The sequence below is a fragment of the Condylura cristata genome, unplaced genomic scaffold (genome assembly GCF_000260355.1).
Source record: "Condylura cristata isolate star-nosed mole 26May11 unplaced genomic scaffold, ConCri1.0 scaffold00001, whole genome shotgun sequence".
NCBI classification, from domain to species: Eukaryota; Metazoa; Chordata; class Mammalia; order Eulipotyphla; family Talpidae; genus Condylura; species Condylura cristata.
In genome coordinates, this window is record NW_004567102.1 from 45,176,664 (window position 1) to 45,200,493 (window position 23,830).

A 23,830-nucleotide genomic window follows, 5' to 3' on the forward strand; every position below is an offset into this window, starting at 1 on the left:
TCAGAATATTTGTGTGTGTGTGTGTGTGTGTTCAGAATCTTTACCCAAAAGAGATGACCTCCAAACATGCTAGTCCAAATTCCTTCCTCCCCCACACCCTTTCTCCCCTCCTCATGCCACCAGCAAATCTGAACTATATGTACCTCCAACGTTCTTAACATTTCTACCATTTTCCTTTGAAGGTACCAGCTAAGGTTGAAGAGTGTTTGTGAGGGTGGAGAGGAAGCAGAGTTCCCATACAACCAACACTCAGGTGCTGGAGAGGGGTGGGGGGGAGAAGCCCAGGGCTGCTCTTTCCACACACAGCCTGTCTTTCAACTCTCCTCCCTCTCAACACTGCCTGTCATATTTTAACCAGGGTTTACCTGCATCCATGTTGAGCTTGAGTTATCCAGTGTGCCTGCTCACACCAGACACACCTCCAGGAAGGTAAGCCTCCGTGCACCCATCACTCTCCCAGAGTGCATGTGCCCTTCATTACCAGAACACTGACACTGAGGTAGATCAGACACCTCGCAGGCACACGGGTCAGCAGTACAGTAATTACCATAAGGAAAGGAGTTGATTGTTCTACCCTCTTGGTTTTCTAAAATTCTATTTCATCCAAAGGATAAGCTACTTGGCAGTTTTTCAAAGAAAAGTCTGTTGCTGATGGGAACAAGCCCTGCTGAGAGGTGTTTCATGGGTAGATGACAGTGGCATCATCTACCAAGAAAAAAAAAAAAAAAAAAACAGGCAGCTCCCAAGAGAGCAAGGAAGCCAACTGTTCTACCTCTCCTCTAAAAGGAAAGAAGGACAAAATATGAAAATAGAGTCATGGAATATTCTGTACAGTTGGCAGCAAAACATCTTTCTTAACACTGCTGAGAACACAGTGCCTTGGAATAACAAACAACCCCCAGGTGTCTGATGCATCTGAATGCATGGGGAGCAAAGCTTCCCCCCTGGGGGACAGACTGAGCCTGAGTGCAGGAGCCCCACAGGTTCCAGAGGGATCTAAGTTGGCCCCAAAGTGTCTCCAGTTATGGTCCACGTTAATGAGCAGGCCTAAATAGTTGATATTTACTGATCAAGAATGAAAGGGTCTAAAAAGTGTTTATAAAGGATAAAAAGCAGAATGTGGACAAGTGGAATTAGGGTGTCTACTCACTTTTTACTTAACAGATATTGCCATGTTTGGGGAGTTTTAGGTTTTGGACATTACCTCATTGTAATTTGCTCCAAATGGTAAGATGCTTAAATAGTTGGTTATATGTGTAAACTGGATTTTAGCTATCCTGAATGTCTCTAAAGACATTTAGAGAGGCCCTTAGCTCCAACTCTCCTTCCTGGCCCAATGCCACGTGTGTGTGTGAAGGAGCAGTGAGACCTGTACTTTCAGACCTCCCTGTGTATCTCCCTGACTCAAGACATGTCTTGCACAGATCTAAGCCACAAAACCCATATTTGCACCCCCAAGTCTCTGTCTTTAGCTGTAAATTGAGAATCATTAGTACTTTATTGAAGAGGTATAAAAACTAATTGAGACAGCATTTAAAAGGGCAACCTGGCCTACTGTCAGGCCTACCTACAGGGTAGGTGCCCTCCCCTGGCCAAAGGGTATCACCTCTCACAATGTTTATGGTGTACTCAATGGGAGCACTCAGGCACTAGGGGCACACTGGCATAAAGTAAAGGAGGAGAGGGCAGGGCAGCATATTTCAGAGAACTGGTTTTTTTACTTAAAAAACATTCATTTGAAGTTCTATCAGAGAATGATAGGCTAGGCCTAAAAAATTCAATATCTCTGTTCTAATTATACAAGAGCCTTACAACTAAAATCATCTAAGAGACCACTGCTTTACAGTATATGAGATGCAGAATTTTCAGATTTTCCCCATGTATGTAAAATTTAAACATTCACATTTGCAAAAGAGAAGCGAATTGGAATAAAGACATTGACTGCAAGCTATTTCATATCCATTAGTTATCATTTACACATCAAAGACATACAGCATTAAGACCAAATATACAGATTTCCACAATTATATACAGTAATCAACATAGTGCACAATTCAAATCTATCTTACAGTCAAGTGTACAAGTTTAAGTATGGCTTTATAAACTACTAACAATAACTGTGCTAAAGTAACTCATAGGTCCAGAAATAAAAACTGGAATGCCGCCTCCATATGAGGCCCTCGGTCAGCAAGATGCTGGTCACCGTTTGCCAACCAGGGTGCAGGTCAGTGTCTCCAGCAGTGTCCACCCAGCCACTCCCAAGCAGCTTTAACATGGGTTCACATTATCTCAACATTGGTCCTTCCACTCTCAGACATCTAAAAATAAATCTGTACTTCTTCCACACACTGAGAGACATGAAGTTACAAATAGAAGCCGCACACATAACCAGTGACGAGATGATTACCATGAATTATCAAAACCCACTATCCTCCATCTGCAGAATTTGTTTCCCCCACCTTCTTGTTTTGCTTAACTCAGTGGACTGTGAAATCTTTCGGGAATTTTCAAGACATTCTAAATCAAGTCAAGTGGTCCTCAAAACAAAAAGAATTCTTATAGTGGTGGCATTTAATTATTCACTCTTCTTTTCCCATTTTAGAATAAATACCTTGACCTAAAATCATGCACCCATGCCTATTTTACATCCACTTTGCCACAAACATTGGAAACATATCCTTTAATCAAGTGCAACCTTCTAGATGCTACTTCTAAGTCCCCTGACCTCATTCTCTAAACTCTGCTGAGTCAGGGGCTCGGTAAACGTCTACCTTCCTGTTTGTTTTTAATGTACATAATGAATCAGTGTAGCAGTGTGTGTGTGACTCAGCTCACCCCAGTGTCTGCTACTTCTCCCATCTTTCCTCCCATTTGGCAATCTCAAAGACCACCAGGTGAAGGACCCTCATCTGTCCATCGCCACGGACAAATATCTGAATTGTCACATGCATAACGCAGGTTGCTGGCAAAACATGTTTGCAGTAAGCATGGTCTCAGGAGACTGATTACTTGAGGTAAAATCATTTGGACAAATTTGTCACCCCTCCTGAAGCAGATTCCTCAAAAATGTTGAACACTCTTATTGCTTCAGATGTAATTTGTTAAAGGTGAAAATACAAACATTTGAATATAGTTTATGTATGAGTAAACTGTTAGTAATATATAGCTATGTTTTAATAAACTGAGGGGGGAATAGAAATAAATATCTGAGAACACTTCCAATACTGAAAAACTATTAAAGGGAAAAGTTCATGGATTTTTAAAGAGGGAATAAATCTCTAAGGCTTTCTCTTTCCATGTCCTCCAATGAACAATTACCTTCCCTCTGCTGTTTAGCCACTGCTCAAGAACATAATAATCTAGGACCTGGATTCTAGCTTTTTAAGTCATGGGACAATTTTTTTTAAGTATTCAAGAAGGGAAAAGCTTTCAATATTTTTGAGAAATGAAAATTACTCTGTATTGCAGAGCTGCAAAGCATTTAAATAGGCTTTCCCATTGGCAAAGTTTTCCCAACAGGGCATGGGAAGGAAACTTGTCCCATTTAGTGATGCTATTTTTAATAAAATTAACCCTAAGTATATACAACTTCAGAGTTAATGGATTGCTTCAAAATATTTAAAACTGTAATTAGGGATGACTGCAACTTTCAAAAATTCAAGGCCTTCAAGTTCATTGATGATGTTATTTGTGTAGAGAACACCAAAGTACATTATCAACCTTTTGCTCTAAATAACTTATTTCCCCACTGCAATAAGCAGGAGTGTTTGGTGCTGGCCAGACAATATCCATAGATTCTTATTGCCTGGTCCCCTTTATTTATTTGCCTACAAATGTAACCATTTGGGGCAATAATGCTGTTGAAATATGAAGACCCAAATTTGTTAGGCTAGCCACAGCAGCAGAAGTTTCAGAGAACATTTGTCTCGGGAAGAGTTCTCTGCTTCAACAAGAATCAAAATAGTTGAGGAGGTCCCACCACCAGTCCCCAAACAGTTGAGTGCCTTTCCTTTAAGTTATTTTTTTAGTATTCTCTGCAGAAGCAAAGCCAATGTGTTTCTGCTTCTAGATATTCTTTAAATCCTGGGACAAAAACCTAAGTCTCTAGTGAGGAATTCAAATGAAAAAAAAAATCCGTACTTTTTGCATTTATCCACAGTACTAGCAGGATGCAGATGACAGGCACCTTACACCTGTGCAAGGAGAATCTTTTAAAGTTTCAAGCTTCATCCAGACCACTGGAAGCAAATGAATTAAAGTCAAACACCCCATGATCACTTGCAGTTGATCCTTGGACCTGTTAGAAATGGATTGCCAGATTTCAGCATTTAGAATCGGAAGTATTTGTCATTAAATGTACTTTCATCTGTTCTTGTTCAATAAATTGCACTGAAAAGGAGAACAAAGGATCCTGGGTCAGAGTCAGGTGCAATAAAAATAACTTCATCCTGTAAAAAAAAAAAAGAAAAAAAAAAGAACCTGAGTTGTTCCCCATCAATAAAAGGCACCATCCTTTTATTGAATATACACTCAACAATTGTTCTAGGAATGAATTCATAAATGAATGAACAAACAAATGAATGAATGAGAAAACCTGATTGTGCAGAATTTTTTTCCCTGTATGGAAAACTCAGTCTCTCCTCTCCCACCTTAAGGCACAGGATGACCAGTCTACCATCCAAGCTGATGCCATGCGTTTTAAGATTGAATAAAGCTCACCTGGCCTTGAACTGATTTTGATAAATCAACTGTGGGAATGGTTAATAGATGAACTGATAATGACAACAAAACCCTGTCACTTTAAAATGCCAAACCTGGGCCTTCCCTGGTGGCACAACAAGGTAAAGCACAGCACTATGAAGCTACCTTGGCCAGGGGGGTGAACCACATGGTGCAGCAGACCTCTCCTGATTCTCCCACTGCTCCCCTTAGCAGTTTATTTCAATAAATCTGCCTGTTCTGCTCCCCACTCTGTCTCAATGAATCCTCTCACCCCCCGTACCTCTGGCCTGTATGTTGCATAAATAAATAAATCTTTTTTTTTTTTTAATGCTAAACCTGTCTATCCAAAGACATTTTTTCAATTAACATAAGACAGTTTCCTTCCTTCCTTTCCATCACGAATGCCATGTTCAAGTGGGTTTTAGGTCTTCCAACCTCCTTAACTTACATGTACAATCTTGCCTATCTGCATAGATGTATTTTTTTTTTTAGAACACTGGACTTTCATTAGATTATCAATGGAATCTATGACACAGAAATTATTAAAACACGTTTTGAGACTGTAGCTCACCTTCTGAGTATGCCTTACCCTCATAGCCTCAGGGAAGGAATACTTTTTCTAGAAGGGGTAACTCTAACAAGCTGGGATTTCTTCTTGCAGAACTAACCAAGATGGATCTTGAGAAATGGGTATGCCTTGCGTCTGTGGAAAAGAAGGGCTGGCATTTCAGGAGAAAAGCAGGGATGTGCAGAGGCTGGGGGCGTGAGGCATGTTCAGGCAAAATCACACAGATCACCCTGGCAGTGCTGGAGGTTTCATGCGGAGGAGCCCAAAGTGAACAGAAAAGTAAAGAAGTGAGAATACCAGGCCCTAAGGAATGACACTGCCAGAGGCAAGAGCACGCCAACAGTGCTAAGCACTTTAGAAAGACTAGTCAAATGAGGGTGGGTAGAATGGGTTAGTGTTGTGATCAAGCATGTAAGAGAGGATATTGCAGAAATTAGGCAAAGAAGGATGCCCCTGAAATCAGGGGCCAAATCTGTTCACAGTAGCTCCATTGTAGACACCCAGGCCTGGCACAAAGAATGAGGGGTCTTGTTGACTTAGATAGTCATCCTGCTACTCACGGAGCCTAGCCCAGCCCTGGATAGAGTACATACTGAAGAAAGATCGCTTGACTTGAACAGATACAAGGGACGAGAGTAGAGGATTCCAAGCACTCTCTGGAAGAGGCTGGATTCGTGTTGGCTCTATGAACATGCAGTTATTTCTCAGGTTAAATAAAGAAAGTCAAGGTGGACCTCCCTGTGGCAAAGGGGTTAAAGTCTTAGTGTTACCAAGCTATTACCAGCCACTATGGCATGAGCTCCGATCACCAGCCAGGGAGCTGACCCACATGGCACAGCAGACCTCTCCTTTCTCACTCACTGCTCCCCTCAGCAGTGGATTTCAGTCAGTCTGCCTGTTCTGCTCCCCACTCTGTCTCTGGTGAATCCTCTCACACCCCCTCCCCACATCTTTGGTCTACATCTCAGTTCTTGTATGCATAAAAAAAAAAGTCAAGGTAATGTATGGCAAGAAAATTCTAAGGGCGAGTGAACATTCCAGACCTTAAAATAAGTATGTGTGTGACACTAAGCCACTAACAATGTTGGGGCTCTCTTGCAAGGGCCTTTCTAGAGCTAACCCATCATTACATTCTATGATTCTACATTTCCAGGCTTTCTAGAGTTAATTCATGGACCTCATAGCCATGCTTATGACACTACCCATTTTCTCAAATAATCTGGGCAGGACCCATGATATTAAAATCCTTATAACTACTTCTCCTTGCACCCTAGTTATTTCACAAAAACATATCCTAATTCCTTATTGTGCACAGACAAGGCTCACGTGAGGTCTACACTGTAGATGTGACTCAATGCTACATTGTTCTAAGTCTATGATCAGTCAGCTATGTAGCCTGTGACTGTGGTATTGTAGCTTCTCACAATTCATCATGGTACAGTAACAAAATGGTAAACATTGATAATATAGTTGAATTCTACGTAAGTTTATATTCTCTTTATATATACTCTAGTATATTCAAAGCACAGCACACTGCTGCTATTCATTCTTCCTGATGCTGCTGTGGAGAGAGGGCAAAATTTATTTTTACAATGTAGATAAAAGAAACCAGTCATGGGTCATCTGTTCGACCAAAAGCACCTGTTAAAATTAAAGCTCACACTTCCCTAAGTTACTTTCCAGTAAAAAGAAGCATAGACATTGAACAAGTAAACCCAAAGGACAAAATGCCCCCTAATTTCTTGAGTCTTTTTTTTTCTTATAAGTAGCACCTGTTCATCAAATTGGAAAAAAAAAACTTCAAATCTGGGTATATTAAGAATAATTCATGTAAACTAAGTCCCCCCAATAAAGACTACATAAGTCACCCATACCACAGTGATTTTTGTCCTGGTCATTGTGTTTCTGTAGCCCACGATGGGAAAATAAAACCTGGGGCTAATCTAGTCACACCTACACAATTCCAAGTTGCCAAGTAGCCATCCCTTCTCTCAGGCCAGTACTGACTCTCCTACCAGCAACAGAGTCCATTCAAGCCCCTTTAAGAGGTACCTGGATACCTCTTAAAAGTGTGGGTGGGTAGAATGTGAAGAGTTTCACAACTTCACTTTGAACACTGGCTCTCTATGTAAAACATACAACCAAAATATAACTCTATGTACTCACAATAATCATTCTAGGAGGAAACATACATCACACTTAGTGCTATACAGTAAGAATAAATCACAGACAAAATTTCAAACACGTTTCTTTCCAGATGAGGGTGGGGAAGAGAAAACTCAGTCTTTCTGCAGACAAATCCAACAGCCACCTGTTCATTAACAATCATATTTTCCATCCAGAAGTTTCCCTAGTCACAGAAATACCCCCAACCTGAAACACATTTACTAGAGAGAAAAGAAAATGCTCCTCCTAAATGATGGTTGAAAACAAATACAAGCTTATCTGTCATTATCTTCTCCACCATATTCTCAGTAGGCATCAAACCGTCCTCTCAAATATGAACAGTCTTAATAAAATACAGTGTTTCTGCAGAGTAAGAATGTCTAATGTAGGGTCTCTCAGCATTTCTCCCCAGTTCGTATACCATACACAGTTGGTAAGGAACCTCAAAACGCTCCCCTTTTACCTCTGTCTATGAATCCATAGCATTTTAGGATTGTATTTGCAACAGCAATATTCAAAGAGAGTTCTCTTCACATAAAACACGTGAACTTTTCAGAGATTGCTGTCTTATCCCCATAAAGAATTCCTTCTCAGAGAGTCAGTTGAGGTCAAAAGCAAAGTTCTTCTGAAGTTGAAAATCTAACCACTGACCCTTCCTAGCCCAAATCCATGGCCATCACCCCAGGATCTTCACCCTCCACTTCACTGGAAAAAGTTTTAAGTCAACAAAAACTACCTTAAGAGACAGAATGCCATAGTAAATATGGATAACCTCAAGTTCATGTGCTCTATAGGGAAGGAGAAAGAATAAGGGGAGGGAATGAGAGTCTTAAAAATCAAGTCTATTTGTCCTCAGAGTTGTTTTCTTCTGACTGGGCAACAGGTGAACTCCTAGAAAAGTGTCATCAATAAAACTGCATAAAGTCTGCACTGCACAAAGTGCTTTGATAGCAGTAACACAATCTTCTTCCTACTCCAGCTTTTCAACATATCTTACAAGGTTTGTTTAAAAAAAAAATAACAACTTGGTAAGTGTTTTACAAAAATCAAACACCTTCCCCTTCACCTCTATTAAACCCATCATTTTCCTAAGATTTTCCCCTCCAAGTCAATCACAGGCAACTTAACAACCCAAGTCAACAAAGGATAGCATTCCAGTGTGCATTCGGGCAATGAAAGGCTTTTCTGAAAATACACAGTAGAATTGAAGAACTGTAGCTGTTGATGATTTGTAAAGTATTTCCAAGGTTCTTTCAACAAAATACTTTGATTCAAGCAAGATTGCAAAGAGGAATGATGACAGAATCCTAACTGTGTCTTTGTGAGTCTTACATCTGCTTGAACTTTTGCAAGTTACTGTGGTTGCTGTGGATTGAACATGGAATTCCTTTGCCCTCAAATCTTCACACATATGAAGTACAATAAAAAATAAAATGTGTTTATATCACACCTCATCCAAGAGGTTGAAAGTGCGAATGTTACACCACATGAATCCTCACAACACCCCTGTGAGGTAGGTAGGTGGGGAATATTGTTATCCCCACTTTACAGGTGGGGGAAAATGAGGCACACAGAATTAAGGGACTTGCCCTAAATCACACAACTAGTCACTGGCAGGGCTTAGAATAAAACTTACACTGATTAGCACCTAGCACAGTGCATTGCACATAGTAGGTGTTCATTGAAGATCTATGGATTTCGTTTGCCTCTTATCTCAACACACAACATCCACACATAAAACACAAGCAGCCACCACAGGACATGTATCTCCTACATTGTTTCTGATGGCATCTCTTATGACTACAAACCTTGGTGGATGAGGAATGTTCAAGAATCTACCTTGTAACTAAACCTTCAGGCTGAAGATTACCATGAACATTCTGTGGAAAACCAGCTCTTTTACCAGCTCCACCTCAAAATATTAGTTTTCTAAAGAAAACAAAAATGGATTTCAGGAACCATGCTGACTTTTTGTGGTTGTTGTTTTTTGCCTGTTGGTTTTAAATGGAGCCATATGAATGAACAGTTCTGTGTCTTGTTTGTACAAAAAAAAGAAATAAGGCTGCTATCGTCCAGTTAAGCTTGTGAGAACTGTGCCAAGCACAAAGATCTCCTCCCAGATGGGATGGGTTTCTACCTGGGAGACCAGACCCAGCCCCCGGTGTGGCAGCTCCGGTAGAAGGGGACGGGGAGCAGAACGTCACTTGCACTGTTCGTGGTCTGTGTAGTCATCCATGTCCACGTCAGAATCAAAGAGTGAATGTCCAGTAAAATCTGTATCTGGGGTTCTGGAAAAACTGTTCTCTGCTCCCTCATCTTCAAAGGTCTCTGTCCTTGAGTAAAAGCTGAAATCCAGCAGGGGAGTGTGGGTTTTGCTGCCTTCACTGCTCTCCTCAGACTCGTAGATGGTGTTGTCGTCATCATGATGCCACTCAGGCCAGAATTTCCTCCTTATTCTCTCACAGTACATGGCCAGGTTGATCAGCTCCCCTGTGGAGAGGAAAGGAAGTGATAGTTAGTGCTCGGAGGACAACCTCCCAGACACCAGTTTCTGGGAACTGGGAGAATGGCATGAGGTAGGCATTTGTGGAGTTCTCTCACAGAGGTGCTAGCAAGAACCTTAAATTTTTGTACACATAGTAAGACAGATGAGTGAAAAAACTTTAATTTGGAGTCTTAGAAAGAGATTTAGAAATGAGTCCTACAGTGATGACAAGTGAGAGGAGTGTATCCAAAATGGCAGTTAAACAACCATCACTTGGCTTTGGGAAATATTTATTATTTTATGACTGCATATCCAGAGAACAAGTGTTTCCACTGGTTCCTACTTAAAATAAGTTTCAGTCCAGGGAAAGATACCAACTGTTAGATTAAAGCTGCCAGAAGTAAACATTCACTCCACAAATATTTGCAGTGTTATTATGGGCTGGGCACTATGCCAAGCTGTTGAAGAAAGTTATGTTAGGATGGGAACTTTGCCTTAAATAATTCATAAAATGGGTAACTCAGAATTGCCTTTATGACAAGTTTGCCTACTAAACTCATTTAGTAATACAGGTATTTTCTTCAAATTTTTAAGTAGAATTCACTGCTGCCCAGGACTGGGCTACTTTTCTCATGTGGATCAAGGAACGTGCTGGTAAAGCCACTAACATCGTCCAGGCCTGTCTGAAACTGACTTTATTTGACTTTCACTTACTAATCCTCAATGAAAAATGAAGAAAAAATGTGAAGTTTTGCTTTGATCCACCAGATGGCAACATTGTTTATAAATATATAATTCATGTCTTTTCATAGGATTACATTGCCCTGAGAATATTTTTGGATGGTAATTTTTTTTAAGTTATATAAATAAAATTTACTTCTAATGAAGCTAATCCAGGTTTTTTTTGAAGAACATTAGACTGCAGATAAGCAAAAATAAAGAATTACCCAAAACTCCATTTTCATTTATATTCTTCCAGAAATGTATGTATTTATCTATATATATTTACATTTACTACATAGCATTTAGTTTTTTATGCTACCTTTTCTACTTAGCATATAATGAAAATCTTTCCATCTTACATGATGACCATCTTGACATTGCTTAACATTTCATTATACAGATAAACCAGTTTCACACTGTTTTCACCAATCCCCTATTTACAGGCCACTTAGACTGTTTCATATTATATCTATTGATTATAATGTATTTTATTTTCCATCAAGAACACAATATATTCTCATTTGGGAAATTAGAAGTCTGTATATAAAACAGGTAACAATAAATATAGAGAAAACAAGGGCCTCACTGGTGGCACGGGGATTAAATTTCAACCCTATCAAGCTATCACCAACCACTATGGCATGAGTTTGATCCCTGGCCAGGGGGTTGAGCCACATGGCACAGCAGAGACCAGCAGACCTCTCCTGTCTGGTCTGCTGCTACCCTCAGCAGTGGATTTCAGTCAATCCACCTGTTCTGCTCCCCACTCTGTCTCTGATGAGTCCTCTCACCCCCCCTCACTCCTGTACCTCTGGCCTACACCCCAGTTCTTCCATGCAAAATTAACGAAATAATTCTTTTTAAAAAAAAAAAAAAAAAAGCATCTGTAACCTCATCAATTCAAATTTATAGTGATTAACAATTTGGACTAATTTCTTTCAATATTTTTCTACTTATTTACTGTTATCATTATATCAGGAATATAACTATTCTTCATATAGCACTACCCTAAATTTTTCCAATATCAATAAAATTTTTCAAAACTTGATCAACTCACCCCCTACAAAGCATTAGAAAGTTAACCCCCTGTGGCTTGCACCATGTGACCCAGCAAACTCTTATCTCTTCCAGGTCACCATGTGCTGTCTGCTCAGAGCATAACAGTTCAACCCCCACTGTGTAAGAGTCCATTCTAACTGTCCTCTACTCAAAGATTACACTCTCAGGAGCCAGAGGCTTCACTTGGGATGGTACATGCAATTCCTTCACTTAGGTTCCCCTGGGGGAAGCAGTCATGAAACACCTCAGCAGGTATGGTACTGTTTGAAGTGCTTTATTTATCTATTGAATTCATATTGACTCCCTCAGTTCTACAACAGTTCTATGAAGCAAGAATTATTATTATTCCCCTCTGGTTTCTGTATATTATAGGTGCTATTTAGTGCTGATCCCCAGTGCAGCCTCCCCTGCTCAGTAGCTACCTTACCAGTAGCTGCGGTTGGAGAGAGTGTGGAAGCAGTGGCAAAAGGGGAAGGGGTTGTGGGGGAGGCACCAAGATGAATTACAATCACTCCACAGCAACCCCGAGGGACAGACTGCCTTGCCCAAAGCACCCATTCCCTAGGAGCAAGCAGGAAGGCAGAACCTGTTCACAAGATCCACAAGATCTGCACGCGCTGTAATTCTATCTGCTTCTTTTCTGGCTCATCTTCCACAGCCTGTTTCTTCACCTTTCTTTCAGGGGAACTTCCACCTTTCATGACTATGTAGTATTCATACCACTTCAGAACTCAATAATAAAAACTTATAAAGGCAAACATGTATATAGTCTGAGGCACTGGACTACGCACTGTTTGAAGTGCTTTATTCATCTTCTGAATTCATATTGACTCCCTCAGTTCTACAACAATTCTATGAAGCAAGAATTATTATTATTCACATCTGTAATGGGAAAACTGAAGCACCAGAGGTTATTAGTTAACGTGCCCAAGGTCACACAGTGGCAGCGCCAGGAGTCAAACACAAGAGGTCTCCAGACTCCATGCCTTTTACTGTGTCTCTACTCTGCCATCTTACTGATAAGCTGACATGCTGCTCACCGACCTCAGTTTCTTGTATTCTACTTTGCTTGGTTCCATCCATCAATTCCACTACTCACTCACCCCCTCTTTGAGGGGCATGTGAGAAAGCTAGACACACAGAGGAAGCTGGGCACTGCCTGATCTACCAGATTCTTATCTGAGGTTCTTTCTTCCCATCTTGCATATTTAAAAATTGTTAGTTGGGTTTTTCTTTTGAATCTTGTGTCTTTGACCATCCTGAATCGAAGATCAAAGCTCAGTGGCACAACGTCCACACTCTCCTTGAGAAGGTTGGAGCCCTCCACAGCCCCCTGCATATCGGGAGCTTCTCCACCTCGCATCCCCCTCTGGTTTCTGTATATTACAGGTGCTATTTAGTGCCGATCCCATGGCAGCCTCTGCTCAGCTGGGGCATCAACACTTTGATTAATCTCATCAGTACCTTCCCCGTCTTAAAGACTGAATCTTGGTGCCCACCACCAGGCACATTCTTAGGGTTGCAAATTGGAGATGACTTCACTAAAGGGGAAGCTGCTCCCAAAGATGCCAGCTGCCATGTGTATGTTTATCCCAACACTCCCCTCCACCACACACACACACACACCCATGATCTGAACCCTGATATCAGGCCAAGGTTGACTTTTACTGCCCCCTTACCAATGTGAGTTTTAGCTCTGACTACCAACCCGCCCTCCTCCCAGACACATGTTCATGCCCTACCTCTAGTCCCACTCACCCCCACTTCCATGCTTCCATCTGCAACTGTAACCCCAACAGGCCACAACAAAGATATAAGACTGTCTATTTTGTAAAAAGGTACATATAAGAATATTTATACTACTAAATACCCCCAGACTCGCAAAAGCATTTGCTGACACTCCTGTTTTCCCACAGTATTGAACTACCTGGCTCTACTACTCTCGGTATATGATGTACAGACACACCCCTGGAATCAAAGAAAGGGACACTTCAAACTAAATGACACGAAATTATTATATGACTTATTCATGGAACATCTAACACTTGCTCAGAGTCAAAGAGAATATCTGAGTGGGCAGTGAGTCCATCAGCCAGGCTGCTAGTGCTGCAGTGGCTAAACCACAAAGCTATGAGTGACCACGTCCAAAGAAAATTTAGAAGACCAGCAAAACCAGCACTTTTAATGGTAAGTAGCAAGTCTACTATGTAAGGAGTGGAAAGAAGAGAAATATTTAGGCCAGCTCCACCCATAAGACAATTTGAGCAACACAGCATGTGAGAAGCCCCGTCTTCTTCCTCCCCCCACCCATGTCCTGACCCTGGTCACAGACACCCCAGCCTGCTGTTTCCATAAAGCACCGTCAAGCTCACAGTATTGACCTAGAAGTCTCTGTTCTGTTACCCTCCACCCTCCAGCAACTCCCAAACCTTAAGGAGGTTTGCAGGGCTTACCTTTGATCAGCCGTTCAGGTCTTGTCCCAGGTAAGGTCCACATTGCCTGTGCCAAGTGTCCAAAGACAGTGGCATCGAGTGTGGAGAGCTTGGGGCCCATGATGTACTTCTTGTCACCTGCAGCAGACAGAGCAGAGAAGTCAGTGGGCCGCCCCACACTGTCGGGTATCATGTGATCTCCGCACTCACACATATGCACTCATTTAACTGGGCACCCAAAGTTTGACAGAGTAAAGCCAAAGATGCATGCATTACTCATTTGCTTAAAAAAAAAAAGATTAATGCGAAAACAAATGGAAGTTCATGGATAAAAGATCTAACTGGTTACTAACAGACCTCTGATGGCAACATCCCATCTCAAACTCTCTCATAACTTAAGCTTGAGATAACTGAGAGTATGTGGAAGCTTGCAAAACCATGTCAAAAATAAAACAAGCCAGGCACATCCAACTGCAGCACCTACTTTATTAACATATTGCGTCAGGAAAAATGAGAGACCCAAGTTACTTTAAAATTTCAGAAACAGGGTTTTCCATGATGACCGGATCCTGTGGCCAGACTCTCACCACTGAGTACCAGCTTCCACAGAAAGTACTAAGTTAAAGGAAGCAATAAAATTCCAGGCTCCATCCTGAGATCCAGCTCTAGGTTTCACTGCTGCTCCCTCTCTCCTCCACCACTACTCGCTTAGCTCAGGTCTTATAAGCTGGACTGTCATACATGACCTATTACAATGCCCCTGTTGGGCCCTCCCTGGTGGCCCAGTGGGTTAAAGCACAACACTAAGAAGCTAAAGCCACTTCCACATGAGTTGGATCCCCACCTGCCCTGGAGGTGACCCACATGGCGCGGCAGACCCAACCGCTGCTCCCCTCAGCAGTGTACTTTGTCAATCTGCCTGTTCTGCTCCTCACTCTGTCTCTTGTGAAGCTTGCGGCTCTGGCCTGTACCCCAGCTCTGTATGCACAAATAAATAAATCTTTAAAAACAAATGCCCCAGTCAGGCGCAGCAGCATAGGTGGCACTGGGCCTCCTGGTTCACACCCTGGCACCGTGACTGCTACTCACTGGGGGAGACTGGTCATGGCCTGGCTACTCCAACCCTCACTTTTCTCATTGGAAAAAGGGGCATAATATTAACAGCACCTGTTGCCTAGGGTTACCATGAAGACTAAATGACATACTGCAGGTAGAGCACTTCGCATCAACCAAAATAACTCAGTAAACACAAACTGTCATGTCAACTGTCTCTCTGTTCCTCTAGTCCATTCCATGCCCCACCTGGACTTAAATCTCCAAGATACTCTTTTCATTATGTCACTCTTTCACAGATACCTTCCATGGGAAATGGGTTGTGAAATAAAATCCAAAATCAATTTGGATTTCAGACTTATACTCTACCTTCAACACATACTCCAGCTTTACCTTCAATCTTCCCTTTCTCTGACAAATACTGGGATCACCCCCTACCTCCAGCTGTAGGCTTTGCATTGTTATTCCTTTGTTCATACTGTGCCCACCCCACTCCCTGCCCCTCAGTACGTATATTTGTTCCCAACTTCTTTCCTTCTAAGAGATTCTAACCCATCTCTTAAGGTCCAGCTCAAAGCCTCCTCTCAAAGCTTTCCCTCTGAGCTGTCTGGCAGCAGAGGGCCTTTCTGTTCAGACAGTCCTGCATTCAAATCTCACTCTCACACATACAATCCTGGAGAATGTTAATGCTTGTAATGCCTATTAGCCTCCATCTCTTAGACCATAAAATCTCTAATTGCTTAGAAGTACAGCTGAGGCACCTTTGAAGGACAATTTTCTCAACTGCTCTATTGACTGTTTTTCCTTTATGCCTTTATCTTTCTAACTAATTGGCAAGCGATTTGAAAGTAATTTCATCTTTTATTTAACAAATCTTAACACAATGTTTACAACATACCAGGCACAGTTCTAATGGCTGTATCCCACGAATATCCACTCATTTTAGTGTTCTTGAGTGGCAAGTTGAGAAAATTAAATATCTGGTGACAGTACATAGCAAGCTAGGCTGGTGAGATGGCTTGTGGTAGTGAAGTGGTAGTCAAATTAATATACAGGAAGCTGAGATCTGACAGAGGTGGCAGCTTATGCTCTGGTGGCAATCTGGTGGCAATCATATTGCACAGCATAAATGTATCAAATCAGCACATTGTACAACTTAAACTTATCCAATATTACATGTCAATTATATATCAATTTAAAACAACGACCAAAAAACAGAGCTGCAAGTGTAATTTTAAAAGTCATTTCTACTTTTTATTCCATAGGAACCACAGAGTGCCCTACACACAGCATACTGGACCTAAACAAGTTACCTTCGCTGATGAGGCCAATCAAGCTGCCCATGCAACTGTTCTTAGGTCTTTCCCACTGACAACCCATCTCCCCATCAACTGTCTCACTCTGAGACCTGAACCACGGGAAAATACTACATGGGCAAAAATAACAGAAAAATCGGGTGTATCACTTGTTCTTATGCGCGTCAGTTACTTCTTTTTTTAAATATATATATATATATATATTTTTTACATCAGTCTTCATTTTCATACATTGTATGCTTTATCCACTCATGTGTCTGCACTCCAAGAAGTTCCCATGATCAGTTCACTGTGCACCAGGCTGCTGGCTCAAAGCCTCAGTCACATCCCGCTGACCCCAGCGATGCAGGCAGAGGACTCCAGCCCAAGGCTCTCCTGCTAACAGGCCAGGGCAGAGGTGGGTGGGTACCAGCCAGTCTTCTGGGCAGGAGTGTGCCAGGGCTCAGCCTATTCAGAGTCAGAACAAAGGGAAGCCACAAGTGGAAGCCATGAAAGAATTTTGGGGATAAGTGTGAAAAGAGCTACATAGTTTTCAGAAAGAAGGGAAAAAGCTAGTTACAATGGCTTCCTGATCTCTCCCCCCATATAATGCTGCTCTCCTTAAATTGCTAAAAAAAAAAAAAAAAAATCTATAGGAAATGTCACAGTAAAATCTACATATTGTAGAATCCAAAGACTTTAGGGGCAAGAAATGAAAATATATGTGATTTAAAAAAAAAAAAAAAACACGGGAGGCTCTAAAAATGAAGAAAAAGAATAACAAAAACAATAACTTAATCCTTACATCAAACCAACTGGTATATACAGTGTTCAATCCAAACTTGCCATCTGGCCCCAGAGCACCAAAACTGGAAAGGCACTGAGTGAGTAGCAGAATCAGACCAGTGAGGTGGCACCCCATGCTCCTGCCCTCCTTGCCAAGCACAAGATACTACATGGGTCATCATCCCACAGATAAAGTCCCACAGAGCCACAGGAGGGTTAAGCTGTGAATGTTTCAGTCAGGCAGGAATACAGAATACAGGGAGAGGGGAATAGAGCAGAACTCTTAACAGTTTTGTTTAACTTTTTTGGCCAAAAATAAAGGACAGAATTTAGCATTTGTGGAAAATGTGCAATAGCAGATACATGATTACATGTATATATAAAGAATGTAAAATATCCCTATTATTATAAAGTCCTCAAAGAAGTCAATGATGACAGGTATCTCTAACTCTTTAATTTGAACTAATTTTAGACTTACAGAAAAGTTGTAAAAATAGCAGATTCCTATAGACCCTTCAACCAATTACTTCTAATATTAAATATCTTACGTAATCAGAGTAAATTTATCAAAACTTAAGAAATTACCATTTGGACAACACAATTTAACTGAACTACTGATTCATTCAAATTTTATTAGTTTCTGACTAATGTTCTTTTCTGTTGCAGGATCCAATCCAGGGTCCCACACTGTCACGCCTCCCTGGTCTACACCGACCTGTGAAAGTGTTTCAGTCTTTGCCGCACTTTTATAATCTTGGTACTTTTAAGCAATACTGGTGAGCTCTTGTATAAAATGTTGACCAATCTCATTTTGTTTAACAGGTCACTCATTTTTCTGTACCCTCTGTGATGGTCAATTTTATGTCAACTTGACGAGCAACCTAGGCAGCCTTACTCTGGGCATTTTCAGGAGGGTTTATTTTGGATGAGGTTAACATTTAAGAGGCAGACTGCATAAAGCTGATTGCCCTCCCTAATGTGCGTGGGTCTCATGCAATTACTTGAAGGCCAGAAGAGAACAAAAAGGCTGGGTCTCCCTCATGTAACTGGGACTTGTGCCTTTTCCTGCCTTGAGACTCAAACCAAATCACCAGCTCTCTCTGAGTTTTGAGCCTGCTGGCTTTGAACTAGAACCACATCATCAACTCCCAGCTTGCCAGCTTGCCTTGTGGCTTTTAGGACTAGAATGCCTCCTTGATTCATGAACCTATGCTTTATAACCAGTCAATCACACACCCGTGCACACACACATGCCCTATTGGTCTGTTTCCCTAGAGAACCTTGCCTAATACACTCTCTCAGGACATCACATCAAGGGACCCATAACATCTGTATGTCTTATTGCTGGTGATGTTAACCCTGACCATATGGTAAGGTCAGTGTCTATAAGGTTTTTTCATCACAATGCTATCATTTTTTTTCCTTTTGCAATTAATGATCTTGAGAATAATTCATTGAGACTACATAAATATCTTATTTCTCCTCAGAATTTGGTCCACTAATTTTTAGTATCCACTGGTGGCTGTCATCTGAAACAGTCATTACTGTGGTGTTTGCCTAATCATGATTTTCTCTTTCTCTCATTTCTTTAACAGTATTGATTAGAATTCTATTGTCCTCTTCAATCCCATTTACTAATGTATTCAATTATTTATTTATGTATGTACTTGTCGATGATTATTTTATCCCAGTACTCTCATTATTTTGTGGCTCAAATTGTCCCAGCTTTGGTTTTTTGGAACTTGGCGTTTTTATAAAGGAAACAATGTAAATTTGACTGTTTAGAGATGAAAAGGCCATACTAAAGTCTCAAGTCTTTAGCACTCCCTGATTTCATCAAGTAGTCCCAGATCACACAACCAGACGGTTTTAGCAAAAACAAAGCAATAAGGGAAATTTCAAAGGGCAGTGAAGTAGTAAGCCTGGGTGGTAAGGCAACTCAATTTTCAGTAGGTAAACTACCCTCCTATCTTCTGGAGTGGAAAAAAAGTAGCAAAAGGCTATCTGAGGACCTGTAAGTCTTTGCCAATGTCCAGTCAAACAAGTGGACCATGAAACACTGATGAGAGCAGAGTCTGAAGATAACCAAACCCTGAAGTATGAGGGACCCAGGATATATCAGACTCCCTGACTAGTGCTCCACCAGGAGCCAGCTTCCAAATGCCCAAAACAACTCCCTGAGGGTACAGAGCCTTCTGACAACAAATGTGAACCCAAATCTCAACAGGTCATAGAGCACATCCAGCAAATGAAGGCAGTGTGACTTCAAGAACCGAGAGTGATTTCACAGACCTTCATGGATAGATGTTCAAGGAGTCATCAGGAAACAGAGACCAGTGAGGAAATGCAAGGACAACAACCAACCAGCTAAAGGTGAGGGGTCTGTGGAACTGGCGGTGGGGCTAAGAGCAGTAGGAGTTGGCTCCACTGAGGGCTGGGGAATGACGACTGGTGCGGGTATTACTACAACCTGAGCCTACCTTTCAGTGATTTGGGCAACTCTTTTCTATGAAGAAGACCGGCTTGTAGATGCAAGAACCACTGAGGCATCCACAGATGACAAAGAGTTGGGTAGGGCGCATGAAGACATGAATACCAGGAGTATACCAGGGCCTAAAGGAAATTTATTCTTTGTATATGAAGACTCACACTCACTGTGATTGGACACCCAAGGCTTCTCATCCTGACCTCTGACCCTGACCTATGACCAGCCCCAACTTGTCTTCCATGTCTCCTGTGTTGTGCCGCAACACAGGGTTGGCCAGGACCCAACACAGACAAGAGTCTATGGAGGAAGACTACTGACATGTAAGCTAGGTCTTTCACCCCCATTATCTACCCCTCACACCCATTAGGACACTCTGAAATGATGGCTAAGAGATGACAAGAGTAGGATGATTATAGAAGGCAAAGCCACACAGATGTTCAGGAGAACAAAGTCAGTATGGTGGAGTCTGAGAGTGACCAGGATCCAAGCCTGATGAGTCAGGCCAAACTATGGGCAGAACCAAGCTTCAGACTTGAAGCAAGCTGGGCCTGGTGAGCAGGGAAACTGAGGAAGGAGGAAGGGCAACTACAGAGTTCTGTGGGTCTCAGACATCCCCGTGGAGGATGGTCACCTGGCAGTGCAGCTGAGGATGTGCTCCCAGCTCCTAGGACATTTGCCTGCTGCCTAGCTCTTGGCCTCCTTTGGGGGAGTGAGTGTGACAGCTGATATCCAATAACTCTCTCCAAGCCCAGGCAGGACAAAGCAAGGTCTACCTCACATGATTGCTGGGTATTGCCATCACCATCCTTCATCCCATCCTCCCCGTTCCAAATAACCTCCATGTATCTAAGCCTAGCCCTACCCTTAATATTCAGACCAAGCCCCATCCCCTCCACTCCAAGAAGACTATTGGCACCATCCCAGGGGACCAGCACCTCTCACTGCTCACTCCTTTTCCAAATTACAGAGGCAAAACTGCTTATCACAGGGCTTCTCAAATAGACTTTCAGGTCAATGGCTCTTCAGACTCAGAGACATAAATATCATCCAGAGTCTGCAGCCCTAGGCCACTCTCTGAATAGCAATGTTGCAAGTGCTTCTCATGCCAAAATATGAGAAACTCTGATGTAGAACTGAGGAGATCAAGGGTCTTAAACTCAAGCATCACAGCCATCTGGAGGACTTCTGAAAACAGTGATGGATGTGCCACCCCCCATTCCAGGAGACTGGAATCAGCAGGTATAGCGTGGGACCCAAAGTCTGAATTTCCAGCAAGATCTCATGTAAATGCTGATGCTAATGGTCCATGGACCACACTTTAGGGAACCACTGGTTTAGGTTACTTATTGAGTAATTCACACTGTTCCTCTCATAATAGTATTTATGTGTATGTCCTGTCCTCAAGAAGTTATTAAGCTTCTTGAAGATAAGTAGCACTCTGTTTTACTTTTCTGTCAATCTGGTAGCTATCACAGAGAAGCTTTCAAATAAGATGATGACAGGCTTACTTATATTTGACTCTGTCCTTTCTCAGCATGGAGAGATACTTTAAGAATTAAAATACATAATAATATGAAAGCATTTCAAACTAGATGGTATTATTCTAAATAAGAAATAATTTTATATCCATCACCAACCACTGGAACAAGTAACTGCCTGTGGACAGAAACAGTCCAACCTCTCTTCCAATGCAGAAATCCCTCCTCCCATTTCCCTACCAAAAATTGCCAACCTCGTTACAGACCTCTCCATCGCTACTTCACCTATGGTTAGATAGGTCATTACACTGAGACAAAATATCTCCCTAGAACTTCCATTATGGATGCCAGTTCTTTCTTCTGGAATCATAAAGGAATTATGAGCCTATTTATTCTACCATTACCCATACTTAGGAAAGTAAGTCCACTAACATTATTTTTGTCACTCATCCTTTATTATCACATTTATCACTCTAGGACAGTGCAGAAAAGTTTACTTCAGAGTTTTCTAAACAGCTATAGAAGTTAGCCCTGACTTATACTTGCTTCCTCCCTTACTAATTCTATTCCCAGTTCTCTATCAGCTCCACTTCTGCCATTTAGTTAAAAAAAGACTGGCTGGCTGTGCTAGAAATGTAAGCTCAAAAGAGAAATGACAGAATAGTCAAAAGATTTCCAAGTGCTCATTTTTCTATTAGTCTAGGAAATAAAGAGTAATTGGGTATTTTGTATATATAAAGTTCCCTCTACTCAAGCATGATTTATAAGCTGATAATTGCCATCAAGTCAATGTGCACACAAATTATATTTCTAATTGTCCTCTCACTTTTAATTAATGAGCCATTTAAGGAAAATTGAGAAACAAAGATTTTGAGTCTTTTCCCAAGAATAACACGGTCACAGTACTCTTATCCATCAACTTTCAAAGAACACACTGTAAGCTCTTGCTCTGCCTCTGAATCTCCTAAAGGACAAAGCTACAAGGAAAATAAATCTACTTTCATCTCTCAGTTTCATTCCTGATCAGACCACTCTGTGTAAGAAATAATATGACAGGCCACTTCCCTTAAATTGCCTTATTCTATTCATGCTCTCAACACACAGTAAAATCATTATGTGCCCCCCTCCTTGTGGAGGACAAGAAGGATTGACACCTTATATTTGAGGTCATTAGTGGTCCTGTTATAGGGCACCCCAATTCTGTTAGAGGACAGGAGGGGCACCCCGAAAGCCCCAAAAACCTGCCTGCTCTAAGTGGGTTCTGCCATCCGCCACAACAAGACAAAACATATAATACTTCAATGAAAAGGGATTTTAATACAGTAAATATACAATATGGAACACAAAGAACATAACTTCTAAATCAAACACCTGAAGTTACCTATCCCCTCGTGGGCAAAAGTCAACCCAAAAGGGATGGGCCCAAAGCAAGGCCTGAAAGCTCGCCACTAGACTAAAGCACCTTCTGGCTGGGACCCATGGAAAAGGGTCAGAAAAAATCTGGGAGCAAAAGAACAAAATCAAAATCAGTATAAACACTGCCATAGTCACCTCCCTACAGGTATCTCACCCACATCTGCCTTAACCAGTCCAAGGTCAGGAAACAAGCCCGGTTTCTTCATCACATGCTTGCTGCTTCATGTGTTTTCCTTAGGTCTCCTTCTGGCTCTCCATCCAGCTTCATGCTCTTCTTTTCCTTCTCTTCTCTCCTTTTTCTCTGCTCAGCTCCACCCTCCTTCTGGGTGAAGCACTTCCCCTTTTCCTAGGGACCACCCTGTTACAGTCCTACCAGTAAAGCTCAATTAAAATTGTCAATTTGGACAACATGGTGATTTCTATAAATTGTACCAATCAGTTCTCATATTGGGAAAATACAAAGGTGGGTGAGGTTACTCACCAGAAGTCCCTAAATTTAATCTCTCTAGAAATTTATCCTAAAAAATAATTAGGTATCATGAAATTTTCTATAAGACTTTCTGGAAAAGCACACAACAGACATGAACTCCCCACTGAGTGCCGGCATCAGTTACCCAGTCTCTTTCTCCCAATCGCCTCTCCACATCCCTGGCGAACCTTTCTTCAGTATATTGATTCCAGGTTTCATACACCAGGGTCCTCAAACACTTTCAAACACCTGAACAATCATCAAAAAGTTGGTAAAGAACTTTAACCACCAGACCAGTCAGAACCCACACAGAGCAGTAGACATTAACCAGATTCACTCAATGGACACAGGTCCTTTGGGATGAAATCAAACTGATATCAAATTTGTCTTTGAAAATGGGATTCCTGTACCTTTTCAAGTGATATGCCCATGAGTTGTCTGGAGATCCCATCAAAAATCTGGGTAATGTTTCTTTTCAAGTGAGGGCTGAAGCTAGGTTCTATTCTGTGGGAAGTCTCATCACTCTCTCATCCCATATCTCCTGACCATTAAGGGGTGAAGAATGTCCAACACAACCCTTTCCCCAGAGCATACTACTTTCTCAATGATCAGTGACCCCCAAAGGCAGAACCCTCCTGGTGCTAACCTCAATGGAATCTTGGAATAGATTAAGTTTCTTCAGAGCCAAGA

The 23,830-nt window shown here is 41.6% G+C and overlaps 1 protein-coding gene across 4 annotated transcripts in view; it reads right to left on the reverse strand.

Moving 5' to 3' along the window:
* Window positions 1-1,535: 1,535 nt before the first annotated feature.
* The window catches only part of FAXC (failed axon connections homolog (Drosophila)), a 61,631-nt gene continuing 39,336 nt past the window's right edge, over window positions 1,536-23,830 (reverse strand). Inside the window, exons 5-7 of one of the 4 annotated variants that reach the window (XR_001145251.1) lie at window positions 14,177-14,293; window positions 9,296-9,946; window positions 1,536-4,448 (exon numbers count right to left, since the gene is read on the reverse strand). Coding sequence is in view for 1 of the 4 variants with exons in the window: in XM_004673717.1 (XP_004673774.1) it covers window positions 9,657-9,946; window positions 14,177-14,293 (407 nt within the window). In the remaining 3 variants the exon portion in view is untranslated. Of the gene's footprint in view, window positions 4,449-9,137; window positions 9,947-14,176; window positions 14,294-23,830 lie in introns of those variants that run through there. The other 3 variants (XR_001145250.1, XR_001145252.1, XM_004673717.1) reach the window with 3 other exon arrangements.